Consider the following 27,048-nt stretch of genomic DNA (forward strand, 5'->3'; position numbering starts at 1 on the left):
TGCCTATAGATATACCCAGATAACGAAAGGTGTCCGGTCGCCATTTCACCGGTACGCCCCCGAGATGATAGTGCGGATCTTGCGTTTCAGCCCGGAACGCATAAAGGCAGGACTTGGCAGCGTTCACGTGGAGACCAGAAAGAGTAGCGAATTCCGACAGGGTGCGCTCCAGTTCCACCGGAGGAATGTGCGCCACATCTCTAACAAAGACCAGGAGGTCATCTGCATAAAGCGACACCCGGTGCGTCGCATCGCCCTAAGGGATGCCCTCCGTCAATACCCGGCGAAGCGTGGCAGCCAGAGGCTCTATAGCAAGCGCGAACAGGAGGGGCAAAAGTGGACACCCTTGTCGGGTACCACGGCCGATTGGGATAGCTTCGGAAATATATGGCCCGGTTCTCACCCTCACCACAGGGTTCTTATAAAGGAGGGCCGCCAACTGGAGGAACCCGAGGCCTAACCCATAGTGCGATAGCGCCGCTACCAGATACCCCCATTCTAGGCAGTCAAAGGCCTTTTCAAGGTCTAAGACCAGACAGCCCACCCTAGGCCAGCACAGCGCCCCATCAGCGGCCACACGGAAAAATCGCCACAGGTTGAGAGAGGTGCTGCGTTTTGGTACAAAACCATTTTGGTCTCCGTGCACCAACTCCGACACCGTTGGGGGCAGTCGTTCCGCCAAAGCCTTAGCCAGGATTTTATAGTCCACATTGAGCAGAGCAAGGGGGCGGTATGATCCCAGACTGGTAGGGTCTCGCCCAGGCTTGAGTAGGGAGACCAAATAGGCTTCTCGCATGGAAGCGGGCAGTGTGCCTACGTCAAGAGCCGCAAGATAGAGCGCATGTAGCTTGAGCACTAGTGATTACCGATAGGCCTTATAGTACTCTGCCGGGAGTCCGTCTGGCCCCGGCGCCTTTCCAGAGGCCAAAGAGGCCACCGCATCACCCACCTCCTCCACAGTGAGAGGACCCTCGAGTGTGTCCTGGTGTGCAGCTTGGACCGTGGGCAGGAGGGCGGCCTCCAAGAACCCATCCAGGTCTTGCGCCTGCCGGCGCCCCGTCGAACGGTACAGGGGCGTGTAGTGTATCGTCAACACCCGATGTATCTCCCGTTGAGTATACACCAGCGTCCCGTCGGGCCCACAGATAGAGTCTATCGGGGTGCGTGCCTCCTCCTGCCTAAGCAGCCAGGCCAGCAACCGCCCTGCTCTGTCCGATGTAGCATGAACCCGAGCCGAGTGGGCCGCGTAGTTGTGACATATCTGGCGATCAAGCAAATCAGCGTGTCGTGCCCGGAGCCGCGCCAGCCGGACCGAGTCCCGGCCTCCGCCCTCTCCATGCCGCTCATACCGAAGAAGACGGGACTCCAAGCCAGCCAGCGACAGTGCAAGATGTCTACGGATATTCCCCCACGCGCCCAAGCAGTGTCCCCTTATGGTGGATTTATGGGCGTCCCACTCAGTCAGTTCGCTATCCGTCGTCCCTTCATTCAGTTCGAAGAACTGTTCGATCGCTGTACCCACAGAGGCACGGAATTCAGCATCTTCTAGAGCTGCCGGCTGAAGCCTCCACGTGGAAATAGGGGGCCGACCGGGATCCCATCGGAGACGCAGTCGGAGAGGATTATGGTCCGAGTGGGTCCTGCCCAAATACTCCGCCTGGGATATCAGGGGGGTCAGTGATTGAGAGCCCACTACCCTGTCGAGGCGGACATGAAAGTCATGCACCGCCGAGTAGAACGAGTAGATGCGGTCTCCGGGATGCAGAGTGCGCCACAGATCAAATAATGCCCAGCGCGACAGCCAATCCGTAAGGCTCCTCGCGTTCGAGACTGCCTGCGTGCTCCGAAGGGGCGGGTAAGACCTATCTAGGTGTGTATCAAGGACTGAGTTAAAGTCCCCCCAACAGCCAGGGGAGACCCGCGTACGGCGCCAGCACCACGGACAAGTGATCTAAAAACGACGGTTGCTCAACATTTGGGGCATACAGAGAGCCTAGCAGTATGTGCTGGCCATTAAGCCTCCCACGGACCAAGGTGTACTGCCCGGCGGGGTCAATCACCGTTTCCGTACACGTAAACGGTGTGCCCGCCCTCACCCAGACCAGTGTGCCACGGGCATGCGCTGAGTATGTGGTCCCAAAAAGTTGACCTCTCTAGCGGGCACGTAGTCGGCTGAGCTCAGGCTGCGTCATGTGGGTCTCCTGAAGTAGTGCGACGGCTGCTTTATGTCGTTGCAGATAGGCGAAAACAGAGTAACGGCGCGCCGGTGTGTGTATGCCCCGAATATTCCATGTGTTTACGTCGGTGTCAGCCATCTAATGTGAACAGGGTATGTACAGGCCTCGGGGCCAGGGTCAGGCTGGTCAGAGAGAAGTCCCCGATCATGTTTGCTATGCCGGTATGGTGTAACACAAAATCTAACAAACAAACCTTGGCGCGCTGCTGGGCGCATCTGAGAACATTCAATGTCAAGAACAGTGTAACTGTCAGGGCAAATCCCAAAGTGGGTATTCGTCCAAACCACAGGCCAAATGCCTATGAGTGAAACTGAGCCAGATGTAGGCTAGCGGGTGCGCGGTGCGGTTGAAATTTACGCAGGTGGCTGTACCACTACATTACCCCAGCATGTGACTGGCGTGCCTCCTATGATGTGGATAATATTGAGCAGGTGTAAGTGGCCGATCCGGGGCTACCCGCCCCCACCCGCTGCTGCCTTCGTGCATCTAGTGTGTCCCCCCTGGTACCGCACTGCCAGACACCCCGCTCACCCAGGGCCTCACGGTTGGTTTGTATGTGTCGACGCGAGGCTCTACCGTTCATGTGACAGGGGGGCAAGAGGACCTGCAGACTCCGCGGTATCTGGACCCACTCCTGCTACCTCATGTGTCAATGTCTCCCACAGCCCCTCAACCCTCAGTTCACATGAGGTGATCGGCAGTTTGGATTGTCACCACTGGCAACACTTGATCGTCTGAGAGTATGATAGACGGGGATGATGATCTACTTGTCTCAGGCTCGCTGTCTTCCCGAATCGCCACTTCTCCTTGACTGCTCACTGACCCCAGGGTGGCCACTGCCTCCAGGGCCTCCTGACGCTCCAGCCGCATTTTCTCCGGGCTGGGCGCCACAGCAGGGCCCAACCCCACCGCTCTGCAAGCCTCCCTACGCCGCCGCCGTCTCGACCTTCTCTCCGGTTGTCCGCTGGTTCCCGGGTCTGGCGGCCTCTGTCCCCTAGACAGACCCGCTTCCTCCAGCCAGCCCCAGACGTCCGACGGGGCGTCAAAGAAACGAGTCCCATCTTTCGTAACCACCCTGAGGCGTGACGGAAACAGCAGGGAGTATGGGATCTGCAGCTCACGCAGCTGACGCTTCACCGCCAGGTAGTTCCTTCTCCGCTTCTGGACCGTCGCCGTGTAGTCCGGGAAAAACATCACTGGGCTACCACCTACCGGGATGGTCTCCAACTTCCGAGTCTCACGGAGCACCACGTCCCTGTCCCGGTAGTTGAGAAGTCGGAAGAGGAAGGGACGCGGTCGGGCCCCGGGAATAGGTCTCCGCGCCGGGACCCTGTGTGCTCGCTCCACTACAAATTGTGGGGAGAGTACCCCCTGTGGGAGAATGACCCGCAGCCATCCTTCTACAAATTGTTCAGGTTTCCGCCCCTCCTCGCCTTCCGGAAGACCCACCACACGAACGTTGTGGCGCCGAGAGCGACCTTCTGCATCTTTGGCACGATCCTCCAGGGTATGAACACGTCGATCAAATCCTGCAAGGCCATGGTGTGACTGCGCACCACAGGCTGGACTTCCTGGAGCTCCTGGCGCTGTTGTGCAACCGAGTCCACTAACTTGCGATGATCCGCATGCAGGAGGGTAAAGTTTCCGTAGCCGGCCCATGACCAACTGTTGAGCTGTAGGCATCTGGTGGGACCGTGTCACCAGGTGGGCTGTCCGGGTCCAACACCACGATTTACCACCACAGAAGGGGCCCGACACCGCAGGCTTCCTGCACCGCCGCGAGAGTACGGAGCAGAGAGGGAAAGCCAAAGCCCACCCTGCGAAGTCCGCCGTCACACTCCGGGAGACGCCCGCTCCCCGCTACTTGCCTACGCCACTGGACCACATCAGCTGTCGCATGCCACTCTTCCGCTATGCCCGGATCTCTTTTCGGCCTCCCCTCTGCCGCCTAGGCATCGGTATCTGCACTCCTCAGTGGCTGCTCCTGCGTTCACGCCCTCTTCTAGGCACCACTGTGACTCTGCCATCGCTGTATCAGCATCGACACACCCCAAACGGCTTCCCGGCGCCAGCTATGCCAAGGCCTCACACGAAATGGGCGCCGTCTCCACGTCACATGGCGCCTAACCGCGTGTAGGGGGGGGTTTTGCGGCTCCGCCACCACTCCTCAGCACCAGTGGTGAGCGATCGAGATCCAGGCGCTCCCCTGCATCACCGCCGACCAGGCACCCTCACCTCCGTCACTGTTCCTTGCCTTGTCCAGCTCCAGTGCAGCTACCGACCACCCATCAGGCCTCCGGGCCTCTGACCCCGGCATCGGCACAACATGTCACTGCACAGTCCGCCCCCGCAAGAGCCATCCCCATCTTCAGCGCCAGGTCTCCCACTCCGCAACTGCACGTGGGGGGGAATCCACTTCAGTGCTTCAGCCACCTCACCACATCTTTACTGTCCCGCGGGGTCCCCCAGAGGGGTTCGCTTCTCGGCGCTCTGCCCAGTCACTCACCAAGTCACTCCTGGCACCCAGACCGGGTCTCGGCAACGCCTCAAGGGTCCACAAGAGGGTCCAAGTTGTAAGGTCGTTCGCCCCGCAATGCCTCCAGCAGGCCACTATCACCTTCCCTCCTCTGCCGTTGGCCGGGCTGTTCTTCGGGGGACTCACAACGCCTGCATAGCCCCAGCCGCGCGTCTCATGGCCAGCCCCACTTCCGCCGCTATCTCCGGTCCAGGGCCCAACACGTCCATGTGTCAGTGGTGCCCCGCCTCTTCCCGTACCGGCGCTGCAGTCACCGCGGCCCAGGCCCTGGTGGCGAGCCGCGGGTTAAATTTACTGGAGCGGGCGGCCGCGGTGCACGCCCACCGCGCTTCGTCTGCCGGCCGCGAACTCCATGCAGTGACGCCGGGGCTCTGCGACAGTCGCGCCCGCCAGCGCTCGCACCGTGACGTCGGGGGGGGGGCCTTAACTTCACCCCGCCAGTGCCCAGAGTCCGCGAGGAGCCCAGCCGGGAGAAAGTGCCAGGATAACGGCACCGATCGGCTGGAGCTTTACACGCTTGCGGCCATCTTGTCAGCGCGCTTAGCCACGCCCCCATGCTCTCAGTTAACTTCATGACCATACCTCAAATTTGGACCTCCTTTTTGAATGGTAGCAAAAAAGAATACTTGCCTCACAGGGATGCATACCAGTGCAGTTTTTGGGGGGGTACATACAGATGTGCACATTACATAGACACCACTTCAGAAGTATACAAAATGTGCACTGTACAAGAATCGCATTGAGTGCACATATTCTGCGCAAGCAGAAATCACAGAGGTGGTATCGTGACGCATAATGAGGGGAATCAAGGTAACTTATTCTATATCATCAGACGTGTAATAGGAGTATACCCGACCTCTTATCTTGCTTTGAACAGGCCTTTATTTTAAATGTTTCATCCACAGTGTAGGAAGTAACTCACTGCCTGCATAACCAATACTGTATTTCTAGTTAATTATTTTTTGGGGAACACCTTCATTTCCAAGTGAAGTTAACATACGCAATGCAATGCAGTATACGTTTCTCTTGGGTGGCAATATAAACAAGCATTTACTAAACCAGTATGTTTAGTGTCTGCCAGGATTTTGGATTTGTGAATGCTTATTTTGTAATGGTTTTAGTAAAACTGTCTTGTTGGTGGATTTGCTGGGTCACTGCCAATATAAAAAGAGACACTAGCCAGGAGAAAACATTTATTGGTCTCAAAATGCTCACAATGCCACCCATATCATCGCAATTGTATCGCAAGGATGTGGTTTGTCTCTGATTCCTATTCTTCTTATTTTTGTTATTTTCTATGCTGTACGCTGTTAGTCAATAAAATACTAAAAAATAAAAAGCACACAATGCCATTGTAATCCCTACCACTGAAAAGGAACGATTTTACGTGTGGATGTGCTTTGTCACAGTGAAGTTAGCCAGTTGTTGAAATAGGCTGCCCCATTGCTTTAGTGGTAAGAAGAAAATTGTGAAAGAGACAAACAACACACGGATGAATAAAGAGGGCTGTCTGTGAGCTGCTGTAAGTATACTATATGTATAATTTAGGTAAAATATAAAAGATCTTGGCTAATACAAGACGCACACCAGAAAAAAAAATAAGAATCCAGGACTGAAGAGGTGCCACGCTGCCGACCCTCTGTAGTAGGCGTCTGTGGGTTTGTGTCCACCCTGCCGACCCTCTGTAGCTGGTTTCTATTAGTTTGTGTCCACCCTGGGACCCTCTGTAGTAGGCGTCTGTGGGTTTGTGTCCACCCTGCCGACCCTCTATAGTAGTCATCTGTGGGTTTGTGTCCACCCTGGGACCCTCTGTAGAAGGTGTCTGTGGGTTTGTGTCCACCCTGCCGACCCTCTATAGTAGTCATCTGTGGGTTTGTGTCCACCCTGGGACCCTCTGTAGAAGGTGTCTGTGGGTATGTGTCCACCCTGCCGCCTCTCTGTAGCAGGAGTCTGTGGGTTTGTGTTCACCCTGGGACCCTCTGTAATAGGTGTCTGCGGGTTTGTGTCCACCCTGGGACCCTCTGTAGTAGGCTTCTATGGGTTTGTGTCCACCCTGCCGACTCTCTGTAGCAGGTGTCTGTGGGTTTCTGTCCACCCTGGGACCCTCTGTAGTAGGCTTCTATGGGTTTGTGTCCACCCTGGGACCCTCTGTAGTAGGTGTCTGCGGGTTTGTGTCCACCCTGGGACCCTCTGTAGTAGGCTTCTATGGGTTTATGTCCACCCTGGGACCCTCTGTAGTAGGTGCTTGCGGGTTTGTGTCCACCCTCGGACCCTCTGTAGTAGGCGTCTGTGGGTTTGTGTCCACCCTGGCGATAGTGCCTGTGGAGACAAAATGTACCAAAAATACTTCTCAGTTTCATACTAGAATTACCTTTGCATTGATAACAATGTGGCCATTTAAATGGCAGAAAGTACAATGATTCTGCGTTAATGCTGGTACTTAGGTTGTTTGCACCATTATATCTTTTCAGCATTAACACCTACAGAGTATTCAACGAGAGAGTATCAGGAGCAAGGACGGGCCTGGACACGTTCATCCATGGATTTAAGGATAAAGAGCAGGATGGTCTGGGTCCCGCGGTGCAAGCTAGCCACAACATCCCTCATCCATACTACGCAAAGTTCCTACACAGCAACGTGCGCTTCTACAATGAGCCCATCTGCCACATGGAAACAGCAGCCACCATGCACAAGCAGGTATGGCTTTATGCAGCATATCAACCGAGCCATTCTTAGAGGCAGAAGAGAGGCGGTGACCTTGATAGGGGCACAAAGGCTTTTTTGTGTGCACGATTCTAACCAAGGTTGTGTAAATGTTGCCATGATGCACAATCTCACGATTGATTCAATTTGTAGCAAACCTGTACGCCACAACCCTCGTTCTCATGCTCCTCTGGCGACAGCCCAGAGCGCGGGAACATTTTCCCAGGGTGCATAATGTGTGCCATGGAAGCAGGTGTACTTCTGCATGGAATGTCCTACATGTGGGTTTTTCTTTCGTTTGTCTTGGCTCCTATTATTCTCGTGTAACCAGGATGCTTTTGCTTCACATGTTTGTTTTATGTCCAGTACATCGCCTTCCTGTCTTCAGCTCTTGGCTGTGGGTCACCTCTGTGTTTTTGTGTCTGTCACCACATCACTGCTGCACGTTTTACTGGCTGGCTCCACTGGAATGCATGTGAGGCTGTTGGCTCTGAAAGGATAATATGTTAATATTAATCTCTTTTTATGTAATTCTTCATAAGTCATATATCCCGTTCGGAAGTACTGTAAGTAACATGTGTTACTATTATCCAGTTTGAAGGTACTGTGAGTAACAGGTGTTACTATTACACAGTTTAAAGGTACTCATTTCACAGGCCTCAGTAGGATGGAAGGCTGGGTTCCCCTTGCCTGGAATCAGCCATGACCTTCAGCTCTCTGCAGTCTTTGATTAACTCACTGCTGTATAAAGCGTAAGAGAAACTGAGCCAGTCGCGGGTCGCATGAATCGTGGCGGGTGGGGGGGAAGGAAGGGGAGTAGCGCAGGGGTGCACTGGGGTTCACACGGGGGAATTAAAAAAATAAATTAAAAAATATCACTTACCTGGTCCCGCGCCACCTCTGCTACTGGCCGGTCCCGCGCCCCCGTTTTCCTGCTGTTTTCCTGCTCCTGGAATAGGAAGCAGGCATCCTCCCTCCCCTAAGCCAATCACAACGCTGCAATTGCAGCATTGTGATTAGTGCTGACGGCGCCCAGCCGGGCGCCTGTAGGGAGGTCATTTTCTCTATGTAGGCAATCCAGAGTGCGCATGACTGGTTTGGTCGGCCCCAGATGGCCGGCCAAACTGTTAGGGCCCATAATATTGGGCAAGCCACTACTCCCTGACCCGCCTGCCCCCAACCAGGCATACCATTCTGCTTTCTTGCAGCGCGAGAAGCAGAAACATAAAATGGTATTTAAAATACTATTTTATGTTTCTGCTTCTCGCACTGCGAGAAAGAAGTGGGGCGGCACTCCTCCGCCCTAATGGAGGAGCTGCCCCTGAACTGAGCTCATATTGCTTCCTCCTCACAGATAAGGAGTAGATTCGGGAAGAGTATGACATAATGTATTAATGACGCAATTGGAATATAGACAGATTTAGAAACTATGCTATTGTTACAAGTTCTCCAGATAAGCTTCCGATTCGAATTTTGTGGTAGGCATCTTTTTTTGTGTTGGACATGGCACTTTATTTCCTCTTTGAAGGTGAGCGGGTATTGCTCTACAATAATTCATGGCTAAGGACTAGCGTCCCCCTTCTCAGTGTGCACGAAAGGACACATGGCTTCTTGTCCAAGGTTTTTCGCATTCACAAACCCTCTGATTAGGTAAATCAGGGGCTTTTAGAATGCCAAAACCCTTTTTGAAATGTACTAAGCCCATTCAACAATTCAAAAACGGGAGAATTTGGTCCCCATGGCTGAAGTATTACAAGCTAGATCTAGCCGAAGAAGGGGAAGCCCTCGCTCTGTCTCCTGGGAGGTCAGGATCAGGCCCTTAATTACTGCCTTCTTACCTTATATCCGGAGCCAGGATTATGGGGGTTTAGATATATGTATTTACAGGTTGTTTATGGTGATGTGAGTCTGTGTTTAGTATTGGAAAGCCTGCAACATTACTTGCAACATTACTTATTGTCCACTGATGTACCTGTATGCTTGCTATTGGTCACACTTCTTGCATTAACAACCTATTTTCCCATCTGTAAATTGTGCTTTTCAGTGAAAAAATAAAAAATACAGTTTTTAAAAAAAAACAATTCAAAAACGGTTTTCCTAATTGTTAAATGAGTTTAGGAAACCATAAGGAATCAGTATTTGGAAGGGGAGTGTTGATGGTGTCCCTTTCAAATAACAGCTCCTTATTGTATGTATTAATGAAAAAAATATTTTAACACCACCTCAAAGGAGGAGGTAACCCATTCATAAACAGGAAGGTGTCCCTTAGACCCATTCTCCTTTGTGAATGAGGACAAAAACATTTTTAGTAGCTGGCAGTGGTCCTTGCTACCACTGCCTGCTCCTAAAATATGAAAAAAGGCTAAACTTTTTTTGAAGATTGCTTAATTAAAAAGCAATCACAGACATGGTTGTATGGTGACCCCAAAAGGCAACCATGCCCGTGATTGTAGCCAATCGCACTGTGTGACAATTAGCGACCTATTTCATGAAAATTATGAGGTAAGTCCAATTGCAATCCGCTACAATTCAGTAATTTGTAAACTGACCTATTAGTATATAGGCCAGTTTGCAAAATATCAATGCATTCGTTAAAAGTCAGTGCGCAAATTGCGAATATGTCCTTTATTACGTGAGGCCCATGATCCTTTTAATGGCATCAATGACATTCATGTCACCACCCAATTCCTATGTTTTCACCACCTGCTGTCATTACAAGATACACTTCTTCGTGCATATTTTTAAGGGAATTACAGAAACTGTCATTTAAATCTCTACTTTCCTGAGGCATTATAGAACGTGTTTTTAATTGCATTTGCCTTATTAAGCAAGAAAAACCTGAATATCACACGCATGGAACGCCACTGCTAAGCTTACACAAATTGAGCAGCGCTTTTGATACTCAGTATGACTTTTAACATTCCAAGTCACAGTACCATCTACTGTCTTTACCACTCTAATCCTAGTTCGTAGAGAAGTAATCATATCTCACAATATTGTGCAAATGCTTTTATCTATTTGAGTAGCATAGGATATAGCATATCAGTTAACATAACATTACTCTTCCAGTCCTTGTCCCATTCATTACAATATGAGAGATATATATCTCACGAACAGAAAAAAGAACCAAAGGAACACTGGATTTTCTACCCCCACTCCCACCAGGAGTACATAAAATGTAATTACCCAGTATTGCTTCTGCTCTTTTTTCTGTTTGCCGACACAATGGGACGAGGATGTGCTGGGTGCTGCTCCTGCTGGGCAGGGGATTGCATTTTTCTGTGTGTTTCTTGGATTGCCCGTTGGACTGCTGGGCTCTCCGCTGTGGTGTCTGGTGGAGTCTCCCGGCCCACCGGGCTGGCCAGGCTGGCCGGGCTGGCCGGAAGGCATGCAGGTGTACTGACGGCTCTTTGTGGCTGGGGAGTCGTAGCCACTGGGCCGTTCTGGGTTACGGGCACGCGTCTGTCTAGGGCTGGGAGGATGGGAGGCATGCAGTGGATATGTGGGCTGATGCTGCAACAGGGGCAGGCTCAGGAGTGTGTGGTCATGGGCGCTTCCGGGTTGTCCTGGCTGTCTTCTGTTTGGTTGCTGCAGGCATGCTGGGAGGCATACACGCCTGTAGCAGTGTGAGTTGGCATGGGATTGGTGGAGTGGATTCCTGACGCCTTATTTTACTGGCCAGTGGTGAGTACCCCATAGCAATGATGTTGCGACCTCTTGCTGTTGTGAGTCAGTTGTTTGCTGTTCTTCTGGGGCATGTGTGACCTGTGCAATTCATGGCCAGCACTATTCTTTATCATGGAGCAACATTCCAGGAAGCAGAGGCATGTTGAGGAGTCTTCCTCTTCTTCTCTTTCCACGCCCAGCTCTAAACGTAGGAGGGAAGGTGATGACGCCAGGCTGAAGCGTCTGATCAGGGAGACCTTGCTGGAGATGGGCAGTGGGAGGCCCAAGGACTCGTTCTCTGAGCCACTTTCACATTCCTCTGATTCAGAAGAGCAGGGTCTGGGTGCGGCGGAGCACAAAGGGGAATACGTTGACAGAGATATGTTGCTAGAGCTGTTGCAACATGCCAAATCCAATATGGGCTTCATGGAGGGGAAGGTCCCGTGCACTTCTGCTGGGTTACTGCTGCGCCAGTTTCAAAGTGCGACCACTGTGGATGTTCCAGTGCACCCCTCTAGCCATGAGGTGTTGAAGATGGAATAGAGGGACCCTGATAAGCTTATGCTTCCCAGGTTTATGGCCAAGTTGTACCCACTTCAGGACATGCCTAAAGACTTGCCTGATTCTACTCCAATCATTTTTTTATGGCCAGTGTCGCGGGATGGACTTTTCTAACTGAGGAGGCTGTGAGCTGGGACGCGGTGGACAAAAAGGTGGATACTTCTCTGAGGAAATTGTACTCAGGTTCTTATTTGGCCCTATGTGCTGGAATTTAGGGTACTTATATAGCCCAATCTCTGATTTCGGATGTCAAAGCCCTTTATAGGTCTCTGAATGACACTTCTGACTGTTCTGGTCTGCTGGACCAGATTGAGTGGCAGGTTGAATTTCTGGCGGATGTCTCTTGACGTAGTGAGGGCCTCAGCTTTGTCTGGTGGGGCCTTTGTGGCAGCTCACCGTAATTTGGTCTTGAAGGACTGGAAGATGGATTCTGCGCAAAAGGCTTCAGCCTTGAGATTACCCTTTCAGGGGAATATGCTGTTTGGTGAGGAGTTGGAGGTTAAGCCGCACAAGCATTTCACGGAGAAGCAGCACTCCTCTTCTCTAAAGTAGACCACATGGTATAAGAGTTTTTCGAAGCTCAAGTTTCCCTTCCATCAGCCGTCTCAGAGGCAGTATCCTCATAGTCAGGGCAGATTTCCTTCTGGCAGAGGTCAGGTCAGGACAGGAAGGTCTAGTCTCCTCCACTGAAGCCCCGCTCCTGACTATATGAGGGGGGTACAGGAATTAGTGGTCAGCGGACGGATTCAGCGCTTTCTTCCGGCCTGGGAAAAATCGCATTCAGACGCTTGGGTGCTGGACATTATAAGGCTGGGCTACACACTAGAGTTTTCTGTGACTCTTTCAGATTCCAGGGTTCGTCTGACTTCTTGGCCCTCCTCTCGGGTGAAGTGGACTGCGTTGTCAGAAGGGATTTGCTTGCTGCTGCAAAAAGGTGCCATCCTGGAAGTTCCATCTCAGGAGAAGGGCAAGGGCTTTTACTCGATAGTCTTCCTGGTGGCCAAGTCTACAGGGGGCTTTCGGCTGGTGTTGGACTTGAAGGCACTGAACAAGTTTGTCATCCAACCTTCCTTCAGGATGGAGACTCTCCAGCGAGTGTTCCAGTTGGTGCTCAGGAATCATCTGATGTGCACTCTGGATCTGCAGGATGCGTACTATCACATTCCAATCCATTCCCTCTACCAGCAGTATCTTAGATTCATCGTTCACAGCACTCATTATCATTTTTGTGTCCTGCCCTTTGGTCTTCGATCTGTCCCAAGGATTTTCACCAAGGTGGTGGCTCAGTTGGGGGCTTCCTTGCATCTCCAGGGCATTCACATCTATCCTTATCTGGTTGATTGGCTGCTCCATGTTTCATCTCAGGAGCAGCTTCTTCTCAATCTATGGGTGGTGTGTTCGGACTGTAGTTCATGGGTTACTGCTGAACCTTCTGAAGTGTCATCTGATTCCATCTCAGGATATGACATTTGTTGGGGCCAGATTTTACACCGACCTGAACCAGGCGTTCTTGCCGGTCCCCAGGGTTCCGGTCTTGAGGTCCCTGGAGATGAGGGTAATCAGGGGTGATTTGTTTCAGGATCAGCTGTGGTTGCAGCTTCTGGGTCTCATGGCAGTGTTCACTGTGCCCTGGGCCCGCTTCCATCTCGGGTTTCTGTGGGTACATCTGCTTGCGCATTGGAATCTGGTCTGTTGGGATTTTGACCGGCTGGTTCCAGTGACTCATCGTACCAGATCTGCACTGGTGTACAGTCCTGGACAATCTTTCCAAGGGGGTGCCATTACAGCCTGATCCTCCTGTGGTCCTTAACATGGATGCCAGTGCTTTCGGTTGGGGTACAACAGTGGGGGACAGTTCCTTACAGGCTCGTTGGTCCTTGAAGGAGAGAATGGGGTCCTCCAATTGGAGGGAGCTAATGGCCGCCTTCGGGCAATCATGGGGTTCTGTCTGCTTCTAATGGGGCAGAATGTTGTGGTTCGGTCCGACAACATGGTGACTATGGGGGTATTCGTTCCCAGTCCTTGAATGCTGTGGCTGTTCCTCTGTTCTTCTGGGCAGAGGGGTATTTTCGGTCTCTAGTGGCTATTCACATCTGGGGTGTGGACAATGGGGTGGCAAATGTTTTCATTCGGTTCTTTACACCCTCTCAGGAGATGTCTCCCACCAGGTGGCCTTTTGGCAAGTGTGCTGTAGGTTTGGTGTCCCTTTCCCGGACCTCTTTGCATCCCGGCAAAATGCTCAGCTGCCCCGGTTTTGTGCTCGCTCTCATCAGGAGGGTGTTTGGGGCGTGGATGCTTTGACCCTTCCTTGGCCGCCCCGCCTGTTGTATGCCTTTCCACCTCTGGCTCTGATTCCCAGGTTTCTTGCACGTCTGGTGGGGGAATCCAGGGAGGTGGTAGTTCCCTTTAGCCCTCAGAGGTCTTGGTTCCCCACTCGCAAGCTTCTGGCTGTTCAGTGTCCTTGGGTGATCCCCTGCTTCCCCTCTCCCTTCAGGTCAGCTCCTTTGTTGCCTCTACCGCGGCTGTCAGTGTGGAAGTTGAGAGGAGGGAGTTGCATCACAAGGGGCTCCCCTGGCATTTAGCGTTGGCCATCCAGCAGTCCCGTAGGCCTTCTACTCTCAAATCCTAAGGGCAGCACTCGGGGGAATTTCCAACGGTGGTGTGAAGCTCTCCTTTTGCCCCCTCTGTAGTGTTCCCTGATTTCTGTGTTGCAGTTTCTTTGGGACGATTTTCGAGAAAAGGTTGGCTGTGTCTACCTTACTGGCCCAGTAGGCTGTGATTACGGCATTTAGGTCCCAACGGGGAAATCTGTCTGATGTGGATGATTTGGTGTCCCATTTGCTGAAGGGGTGTTCTTTGTCTCACCCTTTGGTGAAACCTCTGTTCCCTTTGTGGGATTTGCCTTTGGTCTTGAAGGCATTGGTAGTGGCTCTTTCAGAGCCTTTGAAGCTGGTCGACATTAAGTTTGTCACTTTGAAAGTTGTGTTTTTGGTGCCCATCTCTTCGGCCAGGGGCCTTGATGAGTTCGGGACTTTGATGGCATGGGAACCTTTCCTGTCCTTCTCTGAGGATGGGGTTGTTTTACAGTTGGATTCGTCCTTTTGCCCAAGGTGGCTTCCCAATTCCATCGTTCTCAGAAGGTTGTTTTGCCTGCCTTGGTGGCTGAGCGTTAATCTGAGGATGACCTTCAGTGGTCCTTGTTGAATGTCAAAAAGCCCTTGCTCATATATTTGGAGTGCACTAGGGTGTTATTCCTTGTTTCTTTTGGCACGTTCTCCCGGATGAGAAAGCTTCTTCCTTGTCCATTGGTCGATGGATTAAAGAAGGTGATTGAGATGGCTTATTCTTTTTCAGGTTCTCCTCCTTCTGCGGTGGTGCAAGATCGCTCTACTTGGGGGATGGCTGCTTCCTGAGCTGAATTGAGGGTGCTTTCTCTGTCTGACATTTGCAGGGCTGCTACTTGGGCCTCCTCTAACACCTTTGTGAGGCATTACCGGCTTCGGAATTTGCAGTCTGAGGATGCTAATTTTGGAATGGGGGTATTACAGGCTGTTAGCTCCCAATTTCCTTGTTTCTGTTGCAATAAATCACTTTGGGTGCTTCTGTGGTAGTTGTGTCCATTGTATTGGAGGGTTGGGGGACGTAGGTGAACCTCAGGTCCTCCTCTCCAGGGCGCAGGGCGGCCGGATGCAGGTGTGCCTTTTGAGGTCGGATTTCACTTTACTGGGCTACTCGTGGTTGGGGGGGATCTCTGTGCAGGGGCTGCAGGCAACGTCAGGAGTCCTGGAGGGGTCAATCTATGGTGGACTCAGACTTTGGAGCCCTGGGAAACCTTGCTGGGACTGGTGGCCCAACTGGACTTGTCCCGTATGCGATGGGTGCTGTGGTGGTTCTAGGCGACAAGTTTCTTTGTCCTCGGTAGGCTCAGAGTTTGTCTTTGGAGTTTCTTTTGAACAGAGCTGCTGTTCGCAGGAAATCTGGTCTTTGTTGAAGGCAGTCAGTCCTCCCAGGGGGTTTGGAGGTCACAGGCTGCAGGACAAATCGACTTTTAGCGCAGGATCTCTGGAAACTGCTGACAGCTGTGGCCTAGTCGGTCCGTCTCTGTAGTCTCCTCTGCTGTGCGACTTCTTCCGTCCTTCTTCTTCATAGGTTGCAGGAATCTTCCTTCTGGGTTCAGGGCTGCCACTAAATACTGTGTTTAGGGTGCATTTTAGGGGTTTCGAGGTAGTAGCCAATAGGCTACTGACCTTAGGGTGACTACACCCTTGGTGTGCTCACCCCACGTGGAGGAGTGGACACAATCCCTAATCCTGATTGGAGAGTGTCTGCTATCTGCAAGATGGCAGGCACTGAAGCGTGGGCTTCACCTCGCCTCTCACGCCTGAGGGGGCGAGGTTGGCAGAGGTGGGTACACCTTCTGGGAAGTTCTACATTTTCCACCCATATTTCTGCCAAAAAGGGGGTGAGACAGGAAGGCGGCCTGCTCCTGATAGCAGGAGAGGATGGGGGTCGCGTTGCCAAGGTGGCAAGGCCTTTGAAGCTCCCCTGCCACAGATGGCTCTTCCTGACCTTGGGGAAGTGTGGACACCTCTGCCCAGGAAAGGCTTGGTTTCTGGGCCCAGACATCGAAGGCTACTACTCCAGGGGTCCAGAAACTTGTCTTGTGGTGGCAGGCTGGTGTGTACCTGTCAGGGAATCCACTAGAGGCTGGTTGTTTTTCAGGGGTCATCTCTAAGATGCCCTCTGAGTACATTGTATAATGAATTCCACACTGCCATTAGTGTGGTTTTATTATGCTGCGACATTTGCTACCAAACTCCCCAGATCAGTAAAGCCATTATGGTGCTGTGGAGTTCGTAATGACAAACTCCAAGACTATATACTCTTTATGGCTTTACTGCACTTACAATGTTTAAAAATGGACATAGACACTGTAGGGGTACAGTGCTGCTCATGCAACTGTACCCTCACCAGTGGTATAGTGCACCTAGCTGGAGGGTTGACTTACCTATACCATAGGCAGTGGGTTGCAGGCATGGCACACAGGTATGTGTGCCATGTCTACTCTTCATTTTTTTCTGCACCAAAACACGCAGCCTGCAATGGCAGTGTGTGTGTTAAGGTACTGGGCCTCTAAGGGTGGCACAATATGTGCTGCAGCCCTTAGAGACTTTCCCTGGTCACTGTGCACTTGGTACCTCTGGTACCTATTACAAGGGGCTTACATGTGGCCAGAACGGTGCCAATTGTGGGTACAAATGTACAGTTCTGGCAAAGAACACAGGCCCTGGGAACCTGATTGGCAGGGACCCAGGACACATCAAGTCAAAGTGCATCAGAAGTCTGGTAAAAAGTGGGTTGTTACTGCAACAGAAATCCACTTTCCTACAAATAAGGACTGAGTTGTAGATACAAATTAGAGCAAAAAGAGCATTTATTACAAAATGATTTTAAAAAACGGTATAGAAGAGAAATGTATAAATTGCCATGAAGGCTCAATAGAGAAGTACAGAATAAAATGCAAAATCATAAAACCCTAGGGATATTCTAAGCAAAAATTCTAAGTGTCTGATTCATGAAGAGCACCAATAGGAAAAAAGGTCACCTACAAGGCAAATGGCAAAAGTGATCCCACGAAACACAAAATCCCAGAGGTTTTATAGAAAAATCACAAAAGCTATTAGTAGATTCAGCAAATTCAGCATGCTATGGTCATTGTTCGGGTAGCATTTGACAAATCAGGAACAACAAGATAATCATTCAAAACTATGCAATTATTTAGCACTAGCTCATTTCTTAAGGTAAGAGAAATCTTCTGCTTGCTTCCTCAGCAACTGCACCCCGGAGATGTATAATACAATTTAGTACACTGGAATGTAGATAGCTCCATTGAAGACAATGGAACAGCAGTGGCCTATATGAACTGGTATAGGCCCACTGCTCTCAACATTTTAATGTCTTAATACACAGCCTCTGTCTTTCTCTTTCCCCCGCCTCTCAAAAATATATTAATTAGACAGAAGAAAGCAAAAGGCAGAAGCCATGCTGGAGGACACAAGCAACCTTCTACCGTCCCTCATTGTCACTAGGGCTTCAGAAGGAGGGAGAGGTGAATGCTGCTGAGCTCCCGTGTCTCCCTGGCTTGGCTGAAAAACAAAAAGCAGTTCAGCCAGGCCAGGCAAAACCATGGTCTGAGTTACGCCCCCTTTCACAGCTCTTGCTGTGAATGCTCAACAAGTAAGAGCCGTGCCCTGCGAGCAACTGTTAACTGTAGAACATTCACAGCTTCACAGCAAGAGCTATGAACAAAGGCTTTGGAGCTCAGGCTCCGAGAGGCCTTTGTTTTTCGTATTAGAAAATTCTGCCCTCATGGGACGGAATGTTCTAATAGCATTATAGCTTGCCGTAGCTTGGCTATATCAGCCATTAAAGGCCTGCTCCCTTATTAAAGGCTCGAGCCTTCAGTTCAGGCCTTTAATGCTGCAGCGGGCCTTTAATGGATGGTATAGCCTGCTATAGTGGGCTATATGAAACATTTCTGAACCAATAGCTAATAGAACTGACACATATTCTCCTGAACTTCCAGCGAAAGGCCTTGAAAATTATACTTTGGATACATCATGGAAGCCTCATTCACAATACACGCTTTCTAACAAGATGTATACCGCTAGAATAGTGATATCATGCGCTCGATGCTCTGTGGAAAGAAGGGCAGGGATAGCTTTGCACGGGGACACGGATTGAGAGGGGAAATGGGCAGGAGGAGTAAAACAAAACGCGAAAACAAATGCATCAATTTTGTAATAAAAGCATGCCAGACAAAATTGTACAACGACTACTCATATCATTATTTACTCTTCTCAGTGACCTAAAAAACTCATTTCAGGTGCAACCTCATAAATTCATCTGTCACAACTTTATGTAGCATTAAAACTAAAACATTCCGAAAAATAATTTTCACACAATATTTGAACATTGTTTATGTTTTGAAAAACTCTACAACAACATTGTGTGCTATCTGCAGTATGTTGTACTCAGAATATACACGTAGATTGTGTTTATTATTTTCTCTAAAAGGTACACTGGTGGCCAAGTGCACTACCCAGCATAACTCTGCAGAAACCACCATATGACATGAAAACAACTCAAAGAAGTGATTTCGTGAGACTTCCCTATTCGTTGTCTGCCCGTGCGCAAAACAAAGATCCTGTGACAGGCATAGGTAAGACCTTTCTATATTCTTATCATTCTTCACATAGACAATATTTAAGTCCACATGTTAACTTTTGCATTTTGCACCACTAAGGGCCAGATGTAGGTGGCCAAATACCGAGCGGTAACGCAGAAATTTGCAGAATTTCTGCGTTACCAACCGGTATTTGGCTGAGTGCAATGTAGGTGAGTTGAAACCTACTTGCAAAATAAGGAATCGCAAAATAGCGATTCCTTATTTTGCTCTTGCATTTAAGGAATCGGAAATACCGATTCCTTAAATGCAATGTACGTAGCACTAAAAATAGTGCACTTCAGCCTTAAGGAATCGCTAATTACCACCAACTTCAAGTTGGTGGTAAGTAGCGATTTCCTTTGAAAAAGCACTTTTTTGCTTTTTTAAATGTGCCATGTGGCACACATCCATGCCCTTAGGGCATGTATGTGCGCCACAAGTGCACACATGCACATTTCAGGGGTGCAACAGGGTGTCCTTTGGACACCCTGGCACCCTTGAAATAGCTCCTGCTATTAGCGATTCGGTAATACCGAATCGCTAATAGTGAATATCTTCCCATTCATTCCTATGGGCCTCCTAACCCATAGGAATGAATGGGTAGTTATTCCTTAATAACGAATCCCGATTGCCGATTCGTTATTAAGGAATGTTAAGGAATCGCTAATATTTTAGCGATTCCTACCTACATTCCATTTAGCGAGTCCTTAATAGCGATTCGGTGAAAATCGCTATTAAGGACTCGCTAAATTGAAGTTACCTACATCTGGCCCTAAATCTTTAAAATATAAAATGCTTGATCCGAATGAGAATTTATGCAAGAGACAGCAGAGCAAAGACACAATGACAGTTTGCAAATTATCATTGTCTAAATAATTCCTAAAGCAACAAATACCTAGAAGTCGGATAAGTCCCTCTTGATCAGTACTGGTAAAATACTTTATACTTATAGGCACAAAACATAAAGACAATTGCCACGTATGTGAACTTGCTGGGATTATAGAATGCATGGAAAGCCTTGCTATTATGAGAGCAGGCATAAACCATCCATCAGATGCCCCCTTTATCCTTCAGAGATGTGATTTACAAATGAATTCTTTCCTTTAGGTGATTTATATACACTACTACGTATGCAACCCGTCATTTACTATTACTTCTCTGACTGTGTAACCCCTCTATTTTGAAGCTTTGAGGTCATTGCATGAAAAAGTGCACACATCTCTGTATGATAGCCTCTGGTGCGCTCCCCTGATTGCAGACTGCTACCAAGGCTTTTCCCGCTCTGATGAGGAACTTTAACCTTAGCTTCATTGAACAGTATCTATCACTTGTGGGAACCCTCTAGTTTTTTTACATCCTTCCATTTGTCTACTCTTTTAGTGTATCATCCACAGACAGCTATATCTTCCTTCCAGTCTTGTGCAATGTGCCTGGAAAAGGTATCGAAAAGTGTGGACTCTAGTGTGACTTCTTCTGCTAGACATGATCTGTCCAGAGAGTGGATCGAGTTTACAGGCACATTGTCTCCTGTTACTTAGACATTTTCTGATCCAGTTCACTGCTGTGAAACCTGCACTGAGGATCCTCACTTTTCTAATGAGTTTAGTCTACAAAAGTGAGAAAGACTTTACAATTTATGTATTTTGTTTGATCGTTGTTTGTAGGAAACGATCCAGTTACCTAGATAAGAATGAAGATTGTCTATGTGTATGTTTGTATGTGTGTGTCTATTCAACATATAAAGAGCATTCAATCCATCATCTCAATGTAAATCAGACATTGGGTAAATAAACCAAATAGACCCAAAAATCACACCTGACTCCACCCAGTAGCACTATCAGAGGGCAGGTGCCATGGGTTGTTTTAACTATATCTTTATAACACCCGTGTGTGGTCTATTTCCAGTGGAAGGTGGGCAGTTTATCTCAAGAGTGTTAGATTAATGGTCTGATTTAGAGTTTAGCAACAGGGTATACATGTGGAGGAATACCCTGTCGGAACTATTTCTGAACTTCACAATACCTAATGATTTTATTTTTTCCAGCCTAATTTTGAAATGTTCTTAACTACTTTTTATATTTCCAACATTCTTTGAATGGCTTAGATATTAATATAAGGCTCTAAAGACGTAGTTTTTCCTGAAAGCTCATGAACAAGCGAGAGCATATACTTGATTCCTATGAATATGTCTAATTGCTTTATAAGGTATATTTTAAGAAATATTTCTAAGGTGCCCTACCTTGGCCTCTGCCCCTCAGAATACATTCATTCTAAGTCAAGTCAAGTCAAGTAACTTTATCGATTCAAATGAGCCATAAAAGTTTACATAAAATCATACATTCATTTTAAAATACAAATTTCTACACAAGGTTTAGAAAACAGTGCACAAAATTTAATACCAGGTTAAGTAGATTCAATAAAAAATCATTAAAACCCTCTTTCTAAGAGCAGGGACGAATATCCCTTAAAATAGGCTTAACAAAGCAGGCTCTTGGATCTTTATAGAGTGTGCAAAAAAGCATAAGGTGTATTGTACTATGTTGGGCTACATTGTTACATGGGCAGGGGGGGAAGTCTCACACACCAACCCCCCTGTATCGGAAAAGCCACAAGAAAGTGCAATGATGCTTAAACGAAATCTAGTCATTAGAAAGCGCAAATGAACCTTGGTGGTAAAAGGAAAATAAAATTGTTGCTGATTTAAAAGTGCACGATACACTGTGTCACTGACCTGGTTAGACAAACTTAAAACAGTATAATATGTGTTTTTAATGACCATTTTCATATTGGGCTGAATAGACACCGGGTTATTCTAACCGTGCCCTGTAGTTACAGATTAGCTCACCTGGGTTCTTGCACACAGGTATAGATCGGTTTAGGAGAGAAAGGCCCTTTTGATCTCGCCTGTGAAATTGTAAATGAAATGTCTCCAGCGTTGAGCAGGACAGCAAAGAGCCAGACTATTTTTTCGTACTGCTTGTAGGCCTAATACAGTCGGGTTGATGGAAAAAGTGAATTATAGGGTTTACATTATGCAGCTACATGAATTCTCTCAACAATATCAGTTGTTCCACATAGATCAGACCTGTTCCTCTAGCTCAGTACAATTTCTATCACATGGTGTGTCCCAAAATGAAACCTTACAAAGACAAAGCTTTCAGTGAGGTCTGTATTTTAGGTTTAAAACTGTATATGCGTGTACAGTGCAATACAACTTACATCCAAAGGCCGGTGGTCATGATAAACAGGGTGGTGCTTAATCAATTAAAAGGAAGAACAGGAAATGAGGCCCCTCTCTCCAGCTGGGGCATGTATCCTCCTCACCCCCTCCAAACAACGCCTCCCACACCACTCTCCATTGCTTTTGTTCTGTGTTTTCATTTCCCATTGCAGGCTAGCCTAACAGCGGGTCTGGTATGTTGCCCATAGTCCTGATGTTGCGCGCATGTTGCCCATACACCTGATGTTGCATGCAGGGAATGGTGTGCAGTGCAGTGGCGGCCGGCACGAATCAGTGGTGGTGAGAAGGGGAGGGCAAATAAAAAATAAAATTCAACTTCCCTCCTCGCTGCGTCCTCCCTCGCCACGTCCTCCTCGTCACGTCTCTCCTCAGGCCAGAACAAGGCACAGGAAGCACCCAGGTTGAGGCTCCCCTGAGCCAATCACAATGCGGAAATGCAGCGTTGTGATTGGTCTGAGAGCCATGGTTCGGCCTTCAGACGGGGACAGGGAGCCTTAGGGAGTGAAAACCACTCATTCCCTCCCCTGCTGTGTCAGCAGAGCAGCCCCGCCCCACCTGGCAAAGCTGCCACGTCTGCAACAGAAAAAATAAAATGATAATAACTTTCAGTTATTATCATTTTATTTTTCCTTCCACTGCTGAAAAGCAGTGGGGCGATGCTCCTGTGCCTTAGCAAAGGAGCCGCCACTGATGCAGTGTTAAACAGTAGTATCTGAAGTGGTAAGGCAGAGCACCCTCAGATATCTGGGACACTTACATTCTCTATAGTCTTGAGGTACTTGATGCATGGCCCCAAGTTGCTTCAGGCCTCTTTTGCCTCAATTGTTGCTTAAATCTTTTACATTCCCAGCAAATTCCAAAGCCTGTGTAGCCATGACCCATAATCATGAACCGTGTCCTTGTCCCATAGAGCTATGGAGCTCATGGAGCTATGATAGCCTGCCTAGCTGCAAAATAGTCCCATGCACGCTTGCAGTTTGCTAACTGCCAAGTCAGGAAATAATTCCTGTCCCTGGCTGGCAGGAAATCGGGGCTGTCTACTATACGGGTCATTGGGGAGGGCATGGACGTCAGACCCAGTGTGAGAGTGGCGCTATCCCAGGCCGCCATGGTGGCCTGCATTTTTTGGGAACTATGTACTCCCATGGTCTGTGCCTCTTGAGAAACCAAGGAATCTTATGCATATGGACCGACTGATCCATAAGGCACCAATACTTCTCAGAGGTCTTACAGTCTAATTCTACAAAGTAGTGCAAAATGTGGATGTGTAGTAGTGCTTGAGGCCGGGAATCTCTTCTGGGGGGCATATAGTTGTCGCTTCGGCATTTGGATTTTCTTCTCTTTCCAAATAAATCCCTCTAGCAGTCCCTGCATCATGGGGAGTGTTCCCAGGGGCGGTTGTAGGGGAAGAACTTGTGTTAAGTATAACATTTTCGGCAACAAGGTCCTCTTAACCACCACTATGCATCCCATATGTGAGAGTCCCTCAATCTGCAAGCTCTGAAGGCCCCTGCGGACTGTGTGAAGAAGATTGGCATAATTCTGATGCGCTGTACGCTTGACTGTTGGCAAGAGCTTAATGCCCAAGTAAGTGACATGTCAATGTGCCCAGGAGAAGGGGCACTGCTCTTGGAAGGCAACCTGTCTCTGCCCCGGAGAGGTTGAGTGCCAAGACCTGCGACTTTTGCGTGTTCACCTTGTACCCAGACACAAGACCAAAGATATTTAATTTGTAGAGTAGGGCTGGGAATGTGGTTAGCAGGTTGGTGAGTGTCTAAAGGAAGTCATCTTTGTAGAATGCTATCTTATGTTCTGTTTTGCCAAATGTGACCCCTGTAATTAGGGGGTTTCTATGTATTGCTGCAGCTAAGGATTCCATATAAAGGGCGAAGAGAAGCAGAGACAGAGGGCAGCCTTGTTGTGTTATTTTCTGTATCTAAGTCGTGCCATTGACTCGCAGCCGTGCATCAGGATGGGTATAGCCGCTAAACACCCATCTCTGGAATTTAGGGCCCACTCCACACCTAGCAAGAACCTACAGGGACATTGGACTCTATCAAATGCATTCTCAGCATCGATTGATAATAGAATGGCTGGTATTTTGGGGCAGAATGTTTTGTCTTGCAAAAGGCTGCTATGACTCATAAAGGCCTGGAGCTTTTACAATACGTACTTTTGAGATGCTGGTTATGACTTCCTCTACCTTTATGTCTTCTTCAAGTGTTTCAGATTGTTGTGTCATGAAGGATGGCAGTGGAATCACATCCATGTATGTCTGTGTAGCCGTATTGAGGAAGGGATCTGAGGTATAGAGCGTGGAGTAGTATATTCATAATGCCTCTGCTATCCCCTCCGCAGTGTGCGCTGTGTCCCCTGTGTGGGGGTGATTTGCGCCACACTCTCTCTGCTGTTTTGCCCTGCATTTGCAAGTTAGAAGTTTGTCTGCATTGTCCTCCAGTACAATGTCTGTGTGTGGTGCACAATAATGCATACTCTGCAGTCACCCAATCTAGAGAGTTACGTTTTACCTTGCTATTGTAAGTTAGCGCCACGACTTACGGGAGCATGTGCCCTTGTGTTGGGCCTCGAGATCGTGCACCTTCTCAAGTTTTCTGCACTTTGCACTCCTGTCTGTTTTAATTTTGGCTGCAATGGTTATAAGTCACCCCCCAGAGTACTGTCTTGAGGGTATTCTGAAGTGTAGTAATTTGTGAGACTGACCTTTCATTCTCCATCAAGTAGGTAAAGAAGAGCCAGAAACACATGTGGTATTACATTCACTGGGAACAGCTGGGTACCAAGTTAAATGGTTTTACGCATCATTACTTGAGGCATCCCTCACCCGCTACCAAAGCTGCGGGGAAATGGGAGAGGATTTTGGACAAGGAACTTTTTTTTTTTTTGTTGGTTTAAACTAGACCTTTATTGACTGATTGCAAAGGTACCACAGCAGGGTGCCAACATCCCATCGGGACGGCACTGCATCTCGCATGAGTTCATAACGGAGGGGGTATGGGAAAGATCACAGCCAGCCGCCTACAACCCATCGGGCCGGCCGCGTACAGGGGGCATGCAAGTTAGGCAGTCAACTAAATAGGTCTTTAACCAACTTCAAACATCCCGAAAAACCCTGAAGAGGTCACAGTTCCGTTGCCACCGCTCAGCAGTTAGTTCGACCCTCGCTGCAACAATTCCCCTCTATGTATCTCCGTCCCACTCTCTCGCCGCCCCCAAGCCCCCAGCTTGCGCAATCCCATCCTGGACATTATCTCTAACAGAAGCTACCCCTTCTCGGTGCCCCTCTCCCTCGCATTCTCCCATCCTCTCCGGCGGTCGGACCGAGGCTATGTCACCAGCCTCAGTGCGTTTCAGGAGATAAGTTTGCAGAGGGGCCCAAATGTCCCGTGGGCGGGTTGTAGGTGGCATAAGTTCAGCATAAGTGTGAAGCTGATCTTGAAAAAGTATAAGATCGTTCATCCATTCCTTAAATCTGCCTTTTTGCTAACAGAAGAGCCAGTGAAGTGTATTTCCGGATCTTTACAGGTAATTTGTCAGTGTACCCCAAGAGCGCCACAAGGGGGGAATCAGGTACATGCACCCCAGTCATCTCATCCAACACACCGAAGACCTCCCCCCAATATGTCCAGATCAATGGGCAATCCCACGCCAAATGTCCAAACCCCGCACCCTCCGCTCCACAGCGTTCACAGCGGTCATTGTCGCGCAGCCGGAGACAGTGCAGCCGGGCGGGTGTAGAATAAAGCTGATGTAGATATCTATAGTGTATGAGTCGCAATCTGCTATTAGCCGAGATGTCACCAGTGTGCCGACAGCAGAAAGACCACTGTTCTTCCATGAGGGGGTGTCCCATGTCTTCCTCCCACTTGGCCTTGGCTGGGACGGGTTCTCTCTCCCCCTCCCTCTGTGTAGTGGTGTACAGTCGCAAGATTACATGCTCTGGGGGATCCTGCTGCATCAGGACATGCAGGGGGACCATGACCGGCAGTTTGAGTCGGAAGCAAGGTGTAAGGGCACAAACGTCTTGTCGAAGTCGCACATAGTAGAAGCGTTCCAATGGAGTGGGGGAGGAAGTCCCAAAAAATTCCCCGCTAGTGCAAAAGGTCCCTCGTGTGTATAGTTGTCCCCAAGTGAGCCGTGAAAGCTTCCGTAGCATCCGGCAGCATCCCCCCTCCTGGGTAACAGGGATATCGCGCCGTCCCCGCAGAGGTGCTAAAGGTGAGTATAATATGGGGCTTTGGGGTCTCTGCGCCAAGTCCCACCAAGCACGAATGGTGCATTGGACAGTAGTGGAAGCCAGGTGTCTGGGTACAGTGGGGGCGCTCAAATACGCCGAGTAGGGAGTGGGGCCCATGCACCCATCCTCCACCGCCAGATGAGGCATGTATGGGTGGGGGTGTACCCAATATGCCGCAAAATGAGCCTGAGTGCAGCTAAAATATAATTCCATATCAGGGACCTCCAGCCCTCCAGCGTCAAAGGGACGTGTGAGAACTTCCCACGCCAGTCTGGGCTGCCTCCCGCCCCACACCAATCTGATCAGCTGAGATTTAATACTTTGAAAAAAATGACGGCTCGGAGCGTAAGGTATGTTAGTAAACAGGTAGAGAAGCTTAGGCAAGATCACCATCTTAACCAAAGACAACCTGACGGCCATTGACAAGGGCATCGCAATCCATCTGGTTATTTTATCCATCAATTGGTCCAATAAGCGGCCATAGTTGTCCCTCATCAACTCTTCCCGACAGCGGGAGACGCGGATGCCCAAATACGTAACCAATTCTGCATTCCAAGCCAAATGATACTCAGGCTCAAACCGCGGGGTGGAGGCAGTCAGGGGGAAAATCTGAGACTTCCC

General features: G+C 49.3%; 1 protein-coding gene across 1 annotated transcript in view; it reads left to right on the plus strand.

The window, feature by feature from the left end:
- Positions 1-27,048, plus strand: part of CIMIP6 (ciliary microtubule inner protein 6) — a 139,056-nt gene that overhangs the window by 76,022 nt on the left and 35,986 nt on the right. Inside the window, exons 2-3 of the mRNA XM_085609357.1 lie at positions 7,245-7,470; positions 18,781-18,925. Of these exons, the coding sequence (XP_085465483.1) occupies positions 7,245-7,470; positions 18,781-18,925 (371 nt within the window). The remainder of the gene's footprint in view (positions 1-7,244; positions 7,471-18,780; positions 18,926-27,048) is intronic.

Source organism: Triturus cristatus, chromosome 6 (assembly GCF_964204655.1).
Source record: "Triturus cristatus chromosome 6, aTriCri1.1, whole genome shotgun sequence".
NCBI classification, from domain to species: domain Eukaryota; kingdom Metazoa; phylum Chordata; class Amphibia; order Caudata; family Salamandridae; genus Triturus; species Triturus cristatus.